A 20,844-nucleotide genomic window follows, 5' to 3' on the forward strand; every position below is an offset into this window, starting at 1 on the left:
TTTGCACGGATTTTTCAAGCGAAGGATGCTGTAATTTGCCAACAACTTAAAAATCTGCATTCATATGATCTTTTTGTGATGTAGTATATTCTTAATTTGGCCTAGTTGGCTAAATGATACTAAAACTATTGATTAAATGATAATAATTAAGCAAACAAATTTGGAGACATGTAGATAACCTTTTCTTGCCTGCCTTCACATAAATTTCATAATTTTAAAACTGAAAAATAATTCAATATTCATCTATAGAACTATATATCCTTATTTGTCGTCCTATTTCATTCAAAAAAAAAATCACTAGGTTCTATTGACTCTATATCTCGAGCTTGTACCTCGTGGTGTACAAGCTTTTATGTATTTTACCCAAAAAAAATTATGTAATTCTAGATATAATTTAAAAATATTTTTGATATAAGTCTATATAATAATAGTAAAGTGATACATGGATATTAGGGGTAGCAGGTTATGTTGATACGTAAGATTATAGGATAATCTCCAACAACACCATGTATCAAAATTTTTTTAAAAATAAAAAATAAAAACATAAATAGTCTGATAAAAAATAAAGAATATTTTAAATCTATCTATCTATCTATATAATAATAATAAAGTGATACACGGATATTAAGGATGACATTCCGTGTTGACATATAAGATTATAGGATAATCTTCCGCAATGCCACGCATCAAATTTTTATTTTTTATATTTTTTATATTTTTAGATAAAAAATAAAAATATAAATAGTATAATAAAAAATAAAGAATAAATTAAATCTATCTATATAATAATAGTAAAGTGATACACGGGTATCTATATAATAATAGTAAAGTGATATATGGGTATTAGAGATGGTATTTCATATTTACACGTAAGATTTAGGATAATCTCTTGCAACGTCATGTGTCAAATTTTATTTTTATTTTATTTTTTATATTTTTTAAATAAAAAATAAAAACATGATAAAAAATAAAAAATAAGTTAAATTTATCGATATTATAATAGTAAAACGATATATAGGTATTAGGGGTGACATTCCATATTGACATATAAGATTATAGAATAATCTCTCATAATGCTACGTATCAAGTTTATTTTTTTATTATTTATATTTTTAAAATAAAATAAAAATATAAATAATATGAAAAAAATAAAAAATATATAATCATTTATTTATCTATATAATAATAATAAAATGATATATGAATATTTATCAAATACAGCAATCTTCATTGATTTGGGAGATGAAGAACTCTCAAATTTTTTTTATCTTATTATAAAATTAATTAATAAGAATAATTTTTAATATAAAATACTATCATTGTTATCGAATAAATCTTTACAATGCTGGAAAGTTTGAATTAATCTCTGCATTGTATATGCCGAGATTAGTTCAAATGCACACCTCAATGTTAGCACGCGCATCGCACGGGCGAGAAATTCGTGTTCTAGATATTATTGTCGAAGCTGGTCTCCCGCTTCGCCTATCCGCCGACTTCAATGGAGAGGTTGAAGCATGTGGTGACCCAAATAGCTATCACTCCCGACTGCCGTCTCTCGGAGCTTCCCCTCCTCCACCGCTCCCTCCTCCCCCTCCTCTCTCTCGCCTCCTCCATCTACCGCTTCTCCCTCTTTCTCCGCCGCCGCCTCTACTTCTCCGGCCTCGTTCACCAACGCCGGCACGACCTAATCTCTCTCTCTCTCTCTCTCTCTCTCTCTCTCTTCTTAAAAAGATATATCTTGTTTCCTGTTGTTTTCAGGTTGCCAGTTCCTGTGATAAGTGTCGGCAATCTGACGTGGGGCGGAAATGGGAAGACCCCTATGGTTGAATTCATCGCACGTCTCTTGGACGAAGCAGGAATTGGACCTCTTATCCTTACCAGAGTGAGTTAGATTCCTTTGTTTTTTTTGGGAAGATTTTTGCCCCGAGGAATATTAGAGAGGAAGATTGGTGGAAAAGAAACCATTTTTAAAAAAATTGAGAGGGTAATTTTTCTAGCATCTCTCCTCGTCTCACCCCCGGACGTAATCATCAACAATAGAGAGAATTGAATTTGTAGAGGGGAGAAATGGATACGGACAGAAAGGAAAACAAATCAAAAAAATTATATGCGTGGTTCTACTCTTCAATGTCAGGTTTGTACTGAAATTTTAAAGAAAAGAAGAAGAGAAAACTTTTGTTTTTATCCCTTTTCTCGATATTTTTCTTCTTCCAATTTCTCTTCTTGTACTTTGTCTTTATGTTGTCAATCTGCATTGTTTTTTGAGTCAAGTTGGTTTTCATTAGTTATGCTATCGTGCACTGCCTTAAATCATATTGTAATTATTGGGACCATATCTATAGGACAAACAGGAAGTAAAACCCGGTTGGTTTATTGTTCAAAAGTTCTTTTTTTTCTTGTGGGTTCTAAAGATGGGAAGCAAGCATAAAGGTAGTTGTCTTTTTTGTTGAAGAGTTAAAAACCTTGCATACATGAGAAGATATTTGGAAGATCTTAAAATCTGGGATACTATCGATGATGAATGACTATCTTAGTTCTTAATGCAATGGATGCATGAGAATTTTAACCATAAACAGAAAACCTGGTCCAGATTATCTGGTCCTGGTGTAATTGCAAGTTTTTCCATAGTCTATTCCAAAACTTCCATACATGTTATCTTAGGCCTTGCCCTCCTCTTCCTTAATCGTTCGACAAAGATCCAAGTACCTCACCTTGCCCTAACCTCCTTGGATTTTTTCATTGTATATGCTCACACCACCTCAATTGCAGGGTTATTCAGGTGGTGATGAGGCTAAAATGCTTCATAGACACCTTTTGCAGACTTCTGCAAGGATTGGTGTAGGGGCAAACAGGATTGCTACTGCTGCTTCCATGTTTGAGAGACATGGTTATGTGAATTCCTGCGACACACTGTCTGAGAAACTTTCATCACCTTACAAATCTGTATCTGGTCCCAAAGATGAAAGAATTGGTGTTGTAATTCTGGATGATGGAATGCAGGTATCAAAAATTGCATCTAGTTATTGAAATGCACTTTTCTGTTCTATTTATTTTCACTTAAAATGTCCTTATATGGGACATTGTAAGGAGGTCTCTAATTTGTTCGTTATATAAGTTATGATTGTTATTTCATGGACATAGCAATCCGAGATCATCAATATATTATCCTGAAGTCTTGATTGAGTCGTATACCATCATGTTTTTTTTTTTTCCCGGGTGATTTTCGTAGTTCCTTGATCATGTTTGTTTCCACATATAATTACAGAAACTGTAGATTATATCCTTCATTTCAATAACTTTAATGCATATTCATGCAATAGTTTCCACATTGTGGTGCAAATAATTCTGTTGGAAATAATTCATTGCTTGTCTAATATCTGTATGAAAGCATGTTATATGATGTAGTATCTCTATTGCTGCATGAATTATAAAACTTGCATAACCAGAATAACAAGACGTATCTCACTAATTTTGGTTTAAACTTCATTTGTTCATACCTAAGTCCATATAATCCAGTTTTTTATTTTTTATTTTTCCCAAGTCAAAAGCTACAACCTTCATCAAAGACTTGTTTTTCCTCCTTTCTTCTCTTGTCCAGGAACCACAAATCCAAGAGCTCTCCTTAACAGAGCTGTTTTTACTTTCTGTTGCAAATGATGGAAACATTTTAACTGGTAAACCCAATTACTTCAACTTTTAGTTGTTCTTTAATTACCATCTGCCCCATGGATATGCTCATTTCTATTCTGATCCTTTGTCTAGAGGTGTCTGACTCAGTTCTTTTCAACATCTCCAGACCTTTCTCCTTGATGCTATTATCGGCCAATCACCACCACTGGAACCACCAAAACTGCAACTTCGACAACACGACACATCCAACATTTTGATTCGTTTTTGATATGAAGCTGCAAACATGTTAGGTGCTTTGCCCCTTCTCTATCCATCTTTATTGTTGCATGACTTATTCCATAAAAACTTGACCTATCTCATTAATTTTGGTTTGACCTTCATTTATTCATATCTAAGTCCATATAAGTCAGTTTTTTTCCCAAGTCAAAAACTACAACCTTCATTCAAAACATATTTTTCCTCTATTCTTCTCTTAACCAGGAACCATAAATTGAAGAGTCATTCTTAACGGGGCTATTTCTGCTTTTTGTTGCAAATGATGGAAACATCTTAACCAATAACCCCAATTACTTCAACTTTTAGTTGTCGTTCAATGACCATTTGCATCATGTGAGGTCTGCCGAATCAGTATTGGAGCTCGTATTGGTGGGCAACCTATTTGGTACAAAATGGGTCCTTACTGTGCCATTTCAGGATGTACCAAAGTATGAAGGAAGGGGGAGAGGGAAAAGCAGAGAGAGGAAGAGAGGGAAGGGGAGGGAGAGGGAGAGGGAGGGAGGGAGGGAGGGGTGCTTACTAGCAAGGGTTTTATGGCATTGAAGTTGCAGAGGAAGATGGGGGCCTCTGGATGCTGGCAGCAGAGATGGGGAGAAAATTGGGCAGGGAGGAGGCTTGCTTGGCGTGGCCTTGGGGAAGTTGTAGACGAGGGATCTGACTATGGGGAGCTCGGTGGTGGGCCAGCATAGGCATGCCAAACATAGGCATTGACCGCCGACAACTTAGTGGAAGCATTAGTTGCCAAGGATTAGAGTTTCTAAAGTCGAGGTCTTGGCGAGAAGAGATTGAGAGTTAGGGTTTTGATCACTCTCTTTATATTTCCTCTCTCTTTCTCTTGCTCATTTTGATTACTGGTTTCTTCTGTCAGGGAGAGAGCCTTGAAGGCTCTCAAATTGTCTACCATGGGAGAGAGGGGAGGGTTATTATAACCAAACTAAAATAGGATGCCAAACTATTCCGACTTGGCATTTGTTCGGTTTGATATGGGTTGAACCACCCGGTTCGGCAATTGCTAACACCATGTGTATGCTCAGTTTCGTTCTGATCTTTTATCCAAAGATGTTTGACGTATTTATTTTCAACATCTTCAAAACTTTCTCCTTAATGCTGTTATTTGCCGCTGATCTATGTCACCACCACTGGAACCACCAAAATGACCACTCCTATAAAACTGACATCTTCATTCCTCTTCCATGCGAAGCTGCAAAATCTAGATGTTCTGTTCCTTCTTTGTCTTTCACACCTTTAGCTTCTATGGTGTGCTTTTTCAAGTAGTTGTACAACATTAGAATTCCATTACAAGGAGAATAGTAAGGAAGACTGGCTTTCTCTTTGGATACTAATTTAATTGAAAGTAATGCTTTATTGGCCTTTTACAAGTATGACATCCCAGGTTGATATAATCACACCATAAATGCTCATAACCGGTAGTTTTAGACATTATGTTTGATGTATTCTTTGCCAAAAAAAAAAAAAAATTGTTGGGACAAAGCTTACTTATTGTGGTTGTGGCTATATGACATCCATTCTTTCAGGAGAAAATAAGTTTTCTTAGGAGATGGCCACATTGAATCACCACTACAATTTTGAAGTACTCCTTTCTTATGTTTTCTTGATCTCAAACTTGTAATTGCAATCTAAGTTGATTTAACATCAGGTAATCTAGTTATCCTCTTCCTGCAATTTTGTATAATGGGCATTAGTTATAATTTGATTAACCTAAAATAGTGAAATCTACCTTCCTCTTTTTGCGATCAATTCTATATGTTCTCTTTCATCATATTCACAAGCTTACTCTCTGCAATAAAGAGTGCTTTGTAAATATTGGATGGCCTACTAGTAGAGATGTACATTATTGATATCCTGCTGTAAATGTCGATCATAACATCACAAGCTTGCTTTACCTGCTACAAGATGATACTAGCGTTCATGTGGAAGATGTATTTTAGTTGTTAGGGTTACCCTAAATAACACTATCATGCATCACTTAAGAAGTGTCATTCACCTTCATGCTTCTCTCTCTATTCCTATCACATGCCCACAGTGTTGTTTAGCTATTATACTCACATTGATGTTAGATTTCACTGTCATGAATAAACAATAACCTACTATTTGAGTCATATATGAAATGATTTTTTTTTTTAAATTTCAGATGATATATTAATCTATACCTGACCATCTTTAATCATATATGTGACTTAGAACGTCGATTCTTCTTCATTTGAAAAGAATGCAACTTTTAACTATGTTCTTGTGATTTACTCTTCAATGTACAGCATTGGCGTGTGTTGCATGATGTGGAAATTGTTATGCTGAATGGTTTGATGCCATGGGGGAACAACCACTTGCTTCCTCGTGGGCCATTAAGGGAGTCACCAAGTGCACTTGTTCGAGCAGACATAGTGGTGATTCACCATGCAGATTTGGTATGTGTAAGTGGTCTTTGTTTTCTGCTAATAATATGTATCATGGAGTGCCAAACTGGCTTGAATCGGATGGTTTGGAGCATGCCGAATTGTACCAGCAGCCAGTTGGTGCGGTTTGGGCATGCGATTTAGAATATTGGTGAAAACGGAGAGATGGAGAAGGAAAGAGAGGAAAGAGAGAGAGAGGAGGGGAGGGAAGGAGAGGAAAAGGCCAGCGGTAGCTTGCCGAGGCCTCCAGGGCTCCACAGTCCTCCATGAGGGGAGGTTAGAGAGAGAGGGTGGGGAGGAAGAGAAATAGAGGGAGAAAAAAGTGGTGGGGAGGCTGTCAGATGGCCAAAATCGATCCCATGGATGTCACGGGTTTGAAACAGGGGCAACCTGTCCCTATTTATCATTTTTCTTAATGCGATAAACGGTGAAGCCGGCAAATCCATGACATGATATCTATTTAATGTAAATATATAGAATATATGACAAAGGTAAAATGTTGGAGTATTTCTATCGATCGGTCATGTTATGTAGGCCTGAGTCAGAGGTGGAATGTTGGAGTATTTCTATTGATCGATGATGCATATAGGCCCAAGTCAGACATCAAATTGCTTCAATTTTTATTATCTAGGGAATACCTTATATATATCAAAAAGATGTACAATCAAATCTATTTTTCGATTCGATACAAGCCTGAAGAAGTGAACATGGTACCAAATAACGATAGATATGTTAAAAGCAGGTCCAATTAAGTAAAGTTGGCGAATCCATTACTGGCTTCAATGTGCATCATGTTTAAAAAAAAAAAAAAATGCGATGAACACAGGCATATCACCTACCCTTGTTTCGAATCTGCAGCATCCAAGGGGTCGATTTTGGCCGTTTGATGACTACAGTGGCCTCCCCACGCCTTCCCCTCCATTTCTCTCCCCCCCCTCTCTCTCTCATCTCCTCTCGCGGAGGACTGCAGAGCTTCAAAGGCCTCGGCAGCCCTCCAGACCACTACCAGTATCTCCACTGGCTTTCTTTTTCTTCTCTCATCCCCCCCTCTCTCTCTCTCTCTCTTTTTCTCTTCGGTTCTCTCTCATTTCCGTGTTGGTTTGGTCTTGGTATAGTTCAGTATGGGGGCGTACTGACTCATACTGTCGATTGGCTAGCACGGGATCCGATACTAAGTTAATGAACCTTGATACGTAGACTAATGTTTTTAGAATGTCTAATTAATTGTTCCTTTTTAGTTTAGGGGACAATTAATTTTGTTGACAGTGATGCGTCCATGAAATGTTTGAACCAAACCCAACTTGCCTTGAAAAATAAGTTATTAATTTGGTTTTTTGCCCTTCCATTCTATTTTTCTCAACAAGATACATCTTTCTGTATGCTATCTATTGAGATAAAATTTCTTATGGACATGCTTATTTCATTTTCAAGGGGTCAATAAAGCACATTTGCCATTGAGCTGAGCTTAAGGGGTGTATGATCTCTGGCTATGATGATAATTTGTCAGAAGAAGATGCTAGATTAGAATTCTTTTTAAATTGGAGGAGATGAGTACTAATGGGTTGTGTGCACAGTGGCAGCATATAGATGTTCGGTCTGGACAAGGATAAATAAACATTGATATCATCTTCTGTAGGTTTCTGTGTTAATTGAAGAACAACAACTATGTCAGGTTGGACAGAAAATCAATTCATGTTGGCACTTTGTTATGAATTAGGAAAATTACCATGTGAAACTTTGTTATGATAGTTGTTTGGACTATGTATGACCATCATATAAATTGAGAATGGTTCAGAGGATATTGATTTGTGAGATTCATGAAAAACCTTTTGGTCGAAGGGTTCCGAAATGGTAAAATTGAATAGATGATTGAAATATAGAATTGTTCAGCGGGACAGTTTGTCATTGGTTTTGATGTCAGTTGATGAGACTAATGAGTGAGCCTTAGATTGTCATATTAAAAAGTTCTAAGTGAACAGAATTCCCAGAGCAAAAGGGGGTCATTTTAGCGTTCCATACATAAGTAATGCAACAGAAACATAATTCTATAGTTTAACTTATTGTCAAGCACCGACCCCCCAAGCACATCAGGGATCAAAGACTTGAACCGGATTTTATATATACAAGTATCACTCATATACATTGACATGTGATCTTTGATATTGCTTTGTGAATGACCTAGATTGGATGTATCATATTAGGGTTCTTATACTCAGAGCATTTACAGATACACTTAAATTTCTAGTTAGAGATAGTTCAAACATCTCTCTCTCTCTCTCGGCTGGCATTTTCTTGAAGAGAGATAGAGAAGATCTGAGTCTGTATGAGGCCCCACTCACCATAAAAATGGGGGGAAAAAAAAAAAGAAAAGCTGAAGGTAAAATTGACAAAAGAGACACAGAAAGCATTACTCCTTGATAATCATGGAGTAGGGTTCATTAGGGATTGGAATTAATGTGCATGTACTTTTGTGGGCTCTCCTAGAAAATGGGAATTTGTACTATGTTAACAGCTGAATAGATTGGTTTGCCTTAGCACCAGAAACCCAAACCATATAGGCTGTCATTGAGCCATTAAAATTCTTGAACAAGCTACAGAAATGTCACAAAAATTTTTGTCTAAAAAAATGCTAAAAATTTCTTTTAAAGTTTCTTCAATTTTATCAAAATGAGCTGCCTGACTATGAAAAGTAGTATTATCATTGATTCAGGTGTATAAAATAAAGCATGATGTTTTCATCATGTTGTTAGTTCTTTTATCTTATTACTTCCTCCAAGTTTTTGCAAGGTTCGGATCTTAATTTATTAATTAATTTTCTCATAATTATTATTGGTTAATCACTAATGAAAAAATAGATCAATCACTAATGATTGATCTCATCCAGAAAGTTATTTGTTCCCTTCATATTCTTTTTTATTTACTTTGATAACCATGCTAATTTCCAAGTTATGCACAAATATCTTAAAAGATTTATCGGTAATATTTTTCTAGGTTCCTTTGCATTTATTGTAATCAACTACTTCTGGTTCATCTTTGGCTTCCCCATTCTAAGGTGTGCATTATCTATTGAAGGGAAAACTTTTTTTGAATTGTAACAAAGCATTATTTTCTGTTTCATTGACTACTTAACAGGTACCTGATACACAGCTTAGAATGATTGAATCAACAGTGCACAACATTGATGCAACTCTTCCAGTTTTTCACTCTAGAATGGCTCCTTCACATTTTTTTGAAGTCAAAAATCCTCATTCCAGATTGTCACCAAGGACAGTGCAAAACATGGTTGTATTATGTGTTTCTGCAATTGGCTTCCCAAATGCCTTTGCACAGGCAATTAGTAAGGTATTCTTCTTCATAGTTGCCATCACTTTTATTACTTGGTGCTTCTGAACCTGCTTTTGTTAACATCATGAAAGTTAACAATAGTTTCTCAGTTTTTCCCTTAGTAAGATAATGGAAATAGACATTCTATCTGCCATGTTAATACCAAACAGTGACTCAAGAGAAAGGAAATTATTTGCTACAACTAAAAGGAATATAACAAGTGGTTGTGTTTAATTAGACATGGTGGAGTATGTCATTTATGGTTGCAGATATATGGCTTCTATCACTAATACATCTTGTCATTGTGGTGTATAGAAATCACTATTTTTCCAGTTGCCCTTGATATATTGTTTGCATGGCAAGTTGTCGACTGCTATAAGGAATTCATGTTAGGTTTTCATTGATGTTTTAAGTTGAAACTTAGGCTGCATTTGGACATTGCATAGCCAATTGGTGACCATCCCCAGATCAGCTAACCTCCGGTTAAAGTTGTGCACTGTTTGGTTGAGATTCCCATGATTAGTGGCATAAATTGTGGGAAAAGTAAAAAATAAAGAGAGAGAAGAGAAAGTTTTGGTGGTTAACTTTATTTCACTCTCCCTCATGAAATAACATTAACCTGGTTTAAGTGGCTTTTGGAGCTGTTGACCAAATAACATTAACCCCATACTTTTTGGACGGTGTTTGCTTGGTTAGACTTGTAACCTGGTCTCAACCAGCAGATAAGGGTTCAAGGTGTGTCTAGAACATAAGCAATAAGATGAAGAAAGATATAAGAAGTGTTTGGTTCCCTTTTGAGTTTGGTTAGATTAGTGGAGTCCTAGAATTGAGTTCTCTTCCAAGTTACTATTTAAAGTCCTACTTAAAAGTTAAAATTAAGACTTGAAGCAAGATTTTGAAAACTGGTGATGGTGTTGGTACTCAGTTTTGGTCAGACCGATATGGTACCGGTTGTCTTGGACATATAGGGTGGGGTTCCATCTTGGTACCATATCAGGACACCAAAGGTTCCACTTTTTATTTATTTTTTTATTTATGTTGTTTTTTCAGTTTTTTCCTAATGCTTGTTATATTACTGGGTGTTTTTTGTTTAGCATTTTAGTTGCATTTTAAGTGGATGTGAGATATTGGATGCCACACTGATTGAGTCAACATAGATCAATAAACTAGAAATGTTTATTGTTAAAAATGACAAATAGAGTGCAGTATTGTAAAAAGGAAATGTATAATAAATTACTTTATAAATTTAATTTCAAGGAGAGTGTCTTTGGTCCTCATAGACATTCAGGTCTTATTCGTAGTCTGGCTATCGGATGTTATATACGAGCCTGGGTATTGTCCCTATCCCTACTGATCATATAATGTCTAATAGTGATCCGATTGTGTTTCCTGATATTGCGGCTGCACATGTATGTGCTAGTTATAGAAAACCGGCCATCCTTGTATAGGATGGTAAGAAGTGGCACTGTACACTAATTCTTGGCTATGCTCGTATATGTTTGGGAGATGAGTGGAAGAATGCATAAGTATCATATATTGATGGAACAACTATCCACTCTAGCTATCTGATGCAGTAGGATTTCCACCTTTGGTACAAGATGAGATTAGCTGCATGCTATAGCTATTCGATACACTGGTAGATCTTTCATTAATCTCCATTTCCTACAGTCGACATAGCAGCTCTTGGGTATTTCTATACTGCTCATCTTCTTTCACCTCTTGTCTAATTTTGCCTTCAATTTTGCTTCTAACATGCCACATACATATACAATCCTCCACTCTGATCAAAGCTTCTAAACCAACTCTCTAATTTCTCTATGTACCTATCCCCATAACTCTGATCCTATGTGCTGTAAGCTACATGACCCTGTAACCTCTTCTTTTATGGGATGGCATCTCCTTGTCATGTCTAGGCCTTGTTTGGGCTCATAGTCTTGGTCCATTTCTTCCTTTTTTTCTGTTTAAGGAAATAATATTACTACCTGGACTCATATTTGCTTTGATCCGTACATATTAGGCTGATAAAGGGCCACTAGTCATGCAAATGGTTTGACTGACAAGAAACTAAGCACTTTTGCTTCTATTTCTCCCTTAATTCGTCAGGACATGTTTCAGTTCATTATCTTATATGGTAGTGTTGACTCCGCCATAGTTATCTTTACCTTGAATTTCTAATGGTCATTACTTTTTTTCCTTAGTTGTAGGAATCTTATATTAATGTGCCACACTCACTTTGGAATCTATTTGGAAACTCACTCATGCGCCTGCCTCTTAAGAGAGTGTGTGTGTGTGCGGATAAATATTTAAACTATCCATTTCTCAACACCTGTATGCAGATCTGCTCGTTCATAACATTGCTAAGAAAATCTCATGCTTAGCCCATGGTGTTGAAGGTCAGGCTTGACGTCAGTCAACCTTTCATAGGAATAACATGCCAAGGTCTAGACTGATATCAAATTTGCCCAGTAATTTAGTGCAGTAATAGTCAAAAGTTATCCAATATCTGGTGAATAAACAAATTTCAGTGGAGGTATTAGCATCCTTATCTCATATTAATCCAATAATTTTCACTTGTTTAGCCAGGTGACTTTCTCAGATATATATCCTTTTAACATAGTGCTAAGCATATTTGTTACTAATGCAAGCTATAATATTTTAGAGATTCTAGCTGACATGGTCAACACTGACGAGATATTTCACAGCATTCAGTATTTCTTGCTATAACTTTCATTCTTAATTTTGGATGCACGTAATAAATCTTGTCTATCATTTTAAAGCTTTTTTAAAATTTTTGCTATAAAGATAAATAATTGATTATGTTTGGCTACAATAATTTTTTGGTTTGGGGAAATGTTGAGCACTGATGAATTCATTATTTCTTGTCTGCCAACTTAAAGTGGAGCTAGTTGCTTTAAATTTTCATTATCAATTTTAATTTGCTGCAGATTGGGCCATTGCATGTTGATAGGTTAGACTTCAGTGATCATCATTTAATTCAAGCTGATGTGAGTATCTCACCTTTTTTGGCTTTTTCTTTTTTTGCACACGATATAAGTATTTTTTCCCCGAAAGTGGCTTACGAAGAAATTTGATCTTGTAATGCGATTTCTCTTTCATTAGTTTATCACAATCTATGCATGTCCTTGCAACATTATGGACTTACAGTATGCATTTTATTCTGAATAGTGCAACACAAATAAAACAAATTTATATAACATAGTGATTAAATACTATAGGTAAAAACTTTGTGTTGGTATTGAAGGAAACATTGTTTTCTTTTATCTAGTATTTATTTGTTTTATTTCATTTTCTTTTCCATTTCCTTTGGATAAAGTTTTACACTAATTTATATACATGTATGAAGGTATACATTATCTTATTTTATAGTCTTTGCATTGTACAAATCAAAGCAAACCTATAATTGCAATCATGGTAAGAGATCAAAGCAATGATCATTGAAGCGTGTCGAACTGGGCAGTTTGGAGCATATTGAATTAGGCTAGTCGGTAACCTATATGGTTCAATCATTTTCGTTTGATCGATTATATATATATATATATATATATATATATAAACAAACAACGGTCTCTCTCTCGAAGCTTCTCTTTGGCTCTCTTTCTCTCGATTCTCTCTCTTCGTGATCTCTCTCTTCTGATGATCTCTCTTGGTGATCGATTTTGATTGATGTTGATGCTATGCCTTCTTCCTTGATCGATGGTTTAGACAGTCTCTTCCTTAAAGTTTGCCATACTAGACTGAATTGGATAGTATGGGATGTACCATATTACCGGAATGCGGTATGGGGGGCATACCGACACTCGGTATGCCAAATTGGTCCCGTACCGACATAATAATATGCTGGCATTGGTACGGGATCCGGTATTGAAATGGCGAACCTTACTTTTCTTTGATGGATACCAGTGCTAGCACCTTCTCCTTTGATTCGGCATGGTTCTAAGGCCTTTGATCAATGCTGATGTCAATGTCGATATGTCGCTTTAGATCAATGCCAATGTCGATGTGTCTCCTTTGGTATGCCTCCCTCTCTCTCTCTCTCCCTTCCTCTCCTTCTCCCTCTGCCTCTTCATCTTTCTCCCCTTTGTCTTCTCTCTTTTCCTAGTTCTCCTCCTTCTAGGGTTAGGGTCTCCCTTTTCCCCTCTTCTCCCGATCTTTCAGCTCTATTACACCTCAACTTGGTACACTATGTACCAGTACTATATTGAACCGGTCGCCAATCGATACAATGTTGGTACAGGTTTGGCAAATTTTGGATCTAAGATTAGTTAGAACTCTATATAAACCCTAACAACGATTATGCTGCAAATAATGATTCCTATTACAAATTTTTGATTTTTAACATATTTCCCCACATATTTGTATTTTTTACATATAAAGACTCTTATCTGTGTTTATAAATTGAACTAGAATGGCATATATTTTTGCATAAAAATCATGTGTTAAATGCCTGCTAATAGAGAAGGGAAATTTGTTGGTGGTGTTAAAGGGGATGTTTATAACAAAATTGCTCTATATGCTTATGTTTAAGTGGCTCACGTCCCCTCATCACCCTTCCCCATCATCTCTCCATAGAAAGCTAGCTCGATGTGGAGCTGGCCTCAGGACCTGAGCAAATGCCAAGCACCAACATTGCTAAGGCTTCCTCAAACAAGCTCTTCCTCACTTGTGGGAGAGCCACCACCATCATAGTCCATAGGCGCATGCCTCACATCAATATCAGTGCACTTGCAGTTAGCCTCAGCGAGGCGTCATGTCGAGGGACTGCATGTACCGGTGACGATGGGGATGGTGCAAGAGGTCAGTGTGCTTCTACCTTTTGAGCATGTTGTTGGTGAGGATTGCTTGCATTATGGGCACAAGTGCATGTAGGATGATATTGCCATCTTCATCAACTCTATCTTTATGGACCCATCCCTTGGCATCGTATATGTAGAGACCATCTCCCTAACCGCATTCATTGACTCCCTTTCCCTCTCCCCCTTGCTCTTCTAGCCGGCTGATCTCCTGCATCATCGGATTCCTTAAAGCATCCTGTGGCGAGGTTGGGATTCATACCACCACCATGGCTTAGGGTGGAGGTCCTCTCCTTGACCCTCAATTTAGTGGTGAGCTTGATGCACTGCTTTCAAGATCATCAATCCTAGCCTGCTATTGATCCCGCCCATTATCGTCGCTACTGGTCTCAGTAGTGGAGATTGTAGGTGTCGCTGCCACCTTCTTTGCAAATATGCCATGCCTGTGGTCATCCTTGTTGTTAGAGTGGGTGCAAGGTTGGGGGGAGAGCTGGTGGCTACCATTAGTGGTGGAGGTGGCTTCTCCATGGTGTTGATTTTGTGGAATTAGATCCAGAAAGAGGAGAGAAAGGTAGAGGGGTCATGGGTGAGGGAACAGTGGGAGGTCGAGGATGGGGGAGGCGGAAAACCAAGGGGAGGTGGTGGCGAGGAGGGTGGAGAATTTGCTTAGAGTATTGGAGGAGGATTTGATGAACGATTCGAGTTCGGATTTGTTTGGGTTGGAGAACTTGATGATGATCAAACAGTACAAGAGGTGTGGGTCCCACCGACAAGGAAGATTGGTGAGGGAGGGTTCCGTTGGCCATTGATGATGGTGGAGGGCGAGGGTGGGATGGAAGAGCAAGGAGAGAATGGTTTCAACCTAACTTTACAACCCTAGTTTCTTTAACCTTGAGTTATGGTAAAATTCTATAACGAACCTTAATAGAAGGTTTTGTCTACAAAATATATGCAATTATCTGATTTGATTTGTAAATTTGGATAATGGGATCTTAAAACAATGCATAATACAGGGGTCAAAATGCAAAAGATTCTTAAAATTAGTTGCATATACACCTCGTTACGATCCAAGCCAATTGTCTAATGCTCAGATATTTTTTTGATTTAGCAGTTAGGGTCTTAACATGGGCCTTGTCCCTTGAGTTATGGAGATTGATGTGCCTGGTAATGATAAACTGAAACCATCATCTAGATGAGATCGACATCGAGGATCTTGACCTCCATGACCATGCCTAGGAGGTGCTTGAACCCAGTGAGAGTGGTGCCAATGAGCAGAAGACTTCCCTTAGCCATCATTAAAACAGTGGTAGCCATCAATCTTTATTCTAGCGATTGCCTATTGCAAGTTCATACTAGAAGTAGCCTAACTGATAAGACTTTTTCTCATATCTACTGGTATAGGATAATCTCACGAGAGAACCAGTTTTCCAGCCTAAGGCCAATATATTTGTTCGACTTCTAGTCGTGGACCCTTTGGATCTGTTTATTCCATTTTCAGAAAATTTGATCTCGAAGGGCCATGACATTACCATTTTTACAAATTTAATGAGAAAGAAATAGATAAATGCAAGATAATATAAGGATAAAGGGAATCATGTGGAAGTTAAATATGCAAATGAGACAGCAGCATTTCTGTTATATTATTGAGGTAATTGCATAGTACTTGTTATATATTCATGCATTTTATGTAGACAATCATATATATCTATATAATGCAATATCTGAAGTAATGCAATGTTTTAGGGCCTATTTGGTATGTTGTTGTTTTTGTTTCCCTACAAATAAGTGAAATATAACATGGAGATTGATGTATAGCATTTGCACAGAGAGGGTTTCATCGTACATATTTGTTGAATCTAGTGCAATTTTTTTCTTGAATTTTTGAGATCAAAAACATAAAATGAAAGCACACCAAACATGCCCTTAAGTTTTCCTCTTTTTCTTGAGAGAGGGAGGGAAGACCTACCCAACATAAATTACCCAGATGTGTGAACATCTGTAGATGTAGTACCTGAGATTCGAACCCAAAACTTCCTTAAATGAAAGGAGGGCTTTGACCGGTAGGGCATTTGCCCAGTTTCATGTAAATGTTAAGAGTTTTCAATTTTTATTCCTTTGAGCAGACTTGCATCTGATTGCTGCCTGTTTTATGCATTTGTTCTCTGGATTTTGATGTTAAAGCCATCCTTTATGGACATGCAACTGAATGCAAAAAAATTGTAAATTTATTGCTTTTTAAGAGGAAAATCTAAAGGGACTATAATGTGATTCATATATTTCAGCATACACTCGTCTGATTTTGCTGGCTCTGTGCATGTAAACCACTGCTTCTGCTTAGTTTATACTATGTTCTATAATAGTTACATGTTTTATGATAGTTAGCGCAATTTCACATTTGTGTTTTTAAGTTGTCAGAATTGATAGTGTAAGCACAATTAGAATGATCAGTCATGAAACCACATTGGTCATTTTATGATATAAACATAAAACTAAATAATCTTATCTCCATCAGTTTGTTGTGCTGTCCTGAATTGATGCTAAAATTTGATTGGTATTTACAAGTTGAAGCAGATGACTATATTTCCTCATGTGCATGCACTTCCATTGAATAAAAAAATATATGGTTCTGTGAGAGGTAATATGAGACAACTTCTATTTTATGATAATAAAATAAAACACTGCTATTCTTTTGTTTTTTTTTGTGGCCTTATATTGGACCCACTACTTAACTGTGGCACAATTAGACCTTCATGGGGCATGTTTTAACATAAAAAAAATTAAGCAAGTCAGAAAAGGACAAATTATGGGGTTTGGCCCTCAGTAGGTGGCTTATTCTAGTTTAGGATCTGAACAATCCTTACAGAACCCTATCCATGCCTATGAAAGGTGGGTTGAAGATGTTGCAGGTTTTGGATAATCTTTTGGGCTCTAACTGAGGTTTGTAATTAATAAGCAGTCTGGCCTAGCAACTCAGAAGTCGGTCCACTATGTGCTTAGAAGTGCTTGGCCTAAGCACAAAAGGACGTGGATTGAACCTTCAAAGCATTGTCAATGGCTTGCTAGCATGACAGTGGGTCCAGCTTGCCCTGGTTGAGTCACATGCTTGGCCTCACCTATTAGAATAATGTAGCAGTACTATCAAAAAAAAAAACATAAATAGAGTAAATAAATATTTGATTAGATTTTCCATTATTTTTCATAATCTTTTTCTGTGACAATGAAGATAAAGGTCTGAAATTTGATTAAGGGTTTGTAGCTGAAACAGGTTTGAAAATCAGCTTTATGAATTTTCCTTTACAATCTGCTGTTTGTGGTCAGATTTTTGCAGTGTTTTACAAATGCGATATTGTGGAGAGCTATCTGCTTGTGCAGGATGTAAAGTAGGGGAACATGAATTTTTGTTTGATCCCCCCCCCCCCCCCCGCAATTTTTGAGAGAAAGGCAGGGAGGAATTACCTGCACTATAATTACAAGGTCTAAATTTTTCGAGATGCATCACCCAGGAATTGAACCCAGAACTTTTGGTTGCTAAGTAGAGGGGTGTGACCACTAACAAATATATCTTGATTTTCCAGTTTAATAGTATGCATGATTAAAACCTTTAGTTTAAGGTTTTTCAATATTGTATATTTCTGACACATTAAAACATGAGGTACAGATTGCAGTTACATGGGGTAAAGCACTTGAAGTTTTAATGTTTTGAAACAGTGACGCAACATACTCCAGAAAACGAAGAAACTGATTTGTGCAGTTAATGCTGGGTAATATACTTAGTATAGCAGTAGTTGTAATATGTCATGCTCTTACTTTACTGAATCATTTTTTTTTCTGAATATTATTATCTAGGGTTATGCGAGAAAAGTAATCTAACTATAATTCTAGAAGGATACACGTGAGTCATATGATGCATTATAATTTTCTTCTGTCTTGTTGTATCTTGGATTGCCAAGTTGATGAAAATATATAATAAATTACTATGGTTCATTGGATTTTAAGTTATCTACCAAAACAATTTTTAATTTAAATGATTTTTTGAAGGGAATTTTAATTTAAAATACTCGGAGTGGAAACTCAATTTCTAATGCTAAAGATTCATCATTATAGTGTTTTGTCCATAAACTTCTATATATGAAAGCGATGAAATATCATTTTCCTATATTCTACTGCTATATTTGATAACTATTCTGGTCCTTGTGAGTTGATTGGATTCCATCAATCTAGGATATTGAAATGATCACAGAGAGGCTGGGAAGACTTAAGCATGAATTTAATGTTGAAGCAATTGTGGTGGTGACAGAGAAGGTATGCCAAACTTGGTTAAGGTTTTCATCTTAGAATCATTCATGAGGGCCTCCATATTTTTAAGCAGGTGGGAAAAACAGTTCTGAATTTTCTAGTTTCAGTGGCTGAGTTTCTTTCTGTTCTTTATTGAACAGGATTATGATCGTGACCCAGTCATTCTTAAACAGCTTTGCTGTCTAAAGGTTTTGGTCCTATGTTCTTCTCTCCAAATCATGCCGCTCAGTGCATGGACAAAGGAGAATTTCAGAATGAATCTTAAGAAGCACCTTATTGATTCTCTCCAAGAAATGAACAAGAAGTAGATATGGATAGGAGACATGAATGTGTTGCAGTTTTTTGCTTTGACTGCTGCCTGGTTGAGCTCAAAAAATCATTGTCATGTGGGAAGATTTTGAAGGACTTTTGGCTTCGGTGACTGCACTTGAAAAGCAGTGAGACTATTTGGGTTGCCATATTCTTGTTCAATTTCACAACCATTGTTCCTTTTTTCCGCTGTATAGAAATTGTTCAAAATACTTGCATTATCTTTCTTTGATACTTGACTACGTGGTCTCTAATGTTTTAATGGATATCCCTTTTCCTAAATGCAGGTGAGTTTCTTTCAGAGATGATGTTTCAGCCTCTGACCAGTGCTTGGGGAGATGGGGCTCCCAGGGCTGTGATTAGCGCTAAAATTTGGAGGGGACAACTGACCGGATATGTATAGCATGATATAGAGAAGGGAAGCTAAAAATTATGAAGAAATTAATATCACAATATAAAAGTAAAGAGACAGATAAGTTGATTTAATACTCAAACATATTTTTGGTTATAGTGTAGTAATGCTTTTATTTTTCTCAATAAAAGATAACCATTTGTTACAATGGAGTACTGTTCGCACTGGTTTCATCATCCTCATTGTTAGTTCCTTTTCATGAATAACTCTGTAGCCCCGGTGGCCTGTTTTTGTTGATAAGTTATATTCTGGAAGGAGAGAGTCTATAGAGGTTTTAGAAGAGCAATGCAAACAGAAAACATATCTTCATGCTTACTGATGGAACTCAACCAATGAATTATTACCAGCTACTGTCAGGCATGTGTATGCATATGAGTCGATGCAGAGGTGGTGACTGCGATTACCCAACGGTTAAAGATCTTTTCTGTTAGTTATGGGATGGCATATATTTCTGCTTTTGGATGGTGCTTCATTTGTTGCTCTTCATCTGTTGCAAGAAGTGAAGCATGTTTGCTTGGAAAGAGTTAAGCACTGAAATGGCAATGTGAACGAGTGATTTTCTTTGGAAGTCTTATATTCATTCCAATTTTTTAGAGGAAAGGGAATATCTCAATCTCTCAAAATTTAATTCTGATTTTTTTTGAGGATTTAAGTTTTTTTTTTTTTTTTTTATTTCGATTTTGATTTCAGTTATAAATCAAATGCATTGGAGAAAAATGATCATTCGGATTCTCATTCTGCATAATACATTGTTTTTATGTATATGGACATGCAGTTTTGCGGTCCTCATTTGTCATGACTCCAGTGGTTTTGCATATCGGGGACAAATTGTTGTAACCAATTGATACCTACCTTTCATTGGTGGTCGTATCTCAAAAATCCCATCAAGGTGTGCCAGAATTTTTGAGTTATTGCGTGAGAGATGCTCGTAGGCGCATGTGTGACATGACATGCCATTGATGCTCTTGGGATTAAACTTGGATTGGTGCTGGTGGCCAAGGACCATAGAATCTTATGTTCATACAACCCGTGAGGTTTTACCAACCCTTATAGCTCTAGTAATAGGGTCTAATGAACTCGAGCATAATAGTTGGAAGCTTAAGCTCGATTCAATTCAAAAAATTTGAAAGATTGATCAAAATTTGATATCCAAACTCAAATATGATTTAGTAAAGAAAAAAAAAAAATAATATTCAATATCATTTGATTCAACTTAAATATCAAACAAATCAAACTTGAGTTCAAGTTCAAACTCAAATTTGAACCTTGATCATAATTTAAAAATATAATCAAAATAAAATAAAATATAATATTATATTTTAAATTATTTAATTAATAATATATATTAATAATATATATATTAATTAGATTT

General features: G+C 36.3%; 1 protein-coding gene across 8 annotated transcripts; it reads left to right on the top strand.

Annotated features, from left to right (window-relative positions):
- The first annotated feature begins 1,485 nt into the window (after positions 1–1,485).
- Positions 1,486–19,620, top strand: LOC105046825 (probable tetraacyldisaccharide 4'-kinase, mitochondrial). 8 transcript variants are annotated; one of them, XM_019851192.3, is made up of 9 exons: positions 1,486–1,677; positions 1,759–1,882; positions 2,770–3,000; positions 6,183–6,338; positions 9,453–9,662; positions 12,590–12,649; positions 18,677–18,757; positions 18,892–19,188; positions 19,348–19,620. In XM_019851192.3, exons 1-8 carry the CDS (start codon positions 1,499–1,501, stop codon positions 19,057–19,059), a joined length of 1,209 nt encoding a protein of 402 aa, XP_019706751.1. In that variant the 5' UTR covers positions 1,486–1,498; the 3' UTR covers positions 19,060–19,188; positions 19,348–19,620. The 8 variants fall into 8 exon arrangements, with proteins under 8 accessions (XP_019706751.1, XP_010923861.1, XP_073115579.1 ...); XM_010925559.4 differs by having other exon boundaries at positions 6,183–6,332; XM_073259478.1 differs by having other exon boundaries at positions 1,486–1,882; positions 18,892–19,202.
- The last annotated feature ends 1,224 nt before the right edge of the window (positions 19,621–20,844 follow it).

The sequence above is a fragment of the Elaeis guineensis genome, chromosome 6 (genome assembly GCF_000442705.2).
Source record: "Elaeis guineensis isolate ETL-2024a chromosome 6, EG11, whole genome shotgun sequence".
Classification (NCBI taxonomy): domain Eukaryota; kingdom Viridiplantae; phylum Streptophyta; class Magnoliopsida; order Arecales; family Arecaceae; genus Elaeis; species Elaeis guineensis.

Excerpts from the sequence above, each read along its gene's own strand:
- LOC105046825 (XM_073259478.1), top strand. The coding sequence starts at position 1,499 with ATGGAGAGGTTGAAGCATGTGGTGACCCAAATAGCTATCACTCCCGAC. Across the intron at positions 9,663-12,589 it reads TTGCACAGGCAATTAGTAAG|ATTGGGCCATTGCATGTTGA; the intron begins GTATTCTTCTTC and ends AATTTGCTGCAG. Across the intron at positions 18,758-18,891 it reads TTGTGGTGGTGACAGAGAAG|GATTATGATCGTGACCCAGT; the intron begins GTATGCCAAACT and ends TTTATTGAACAG.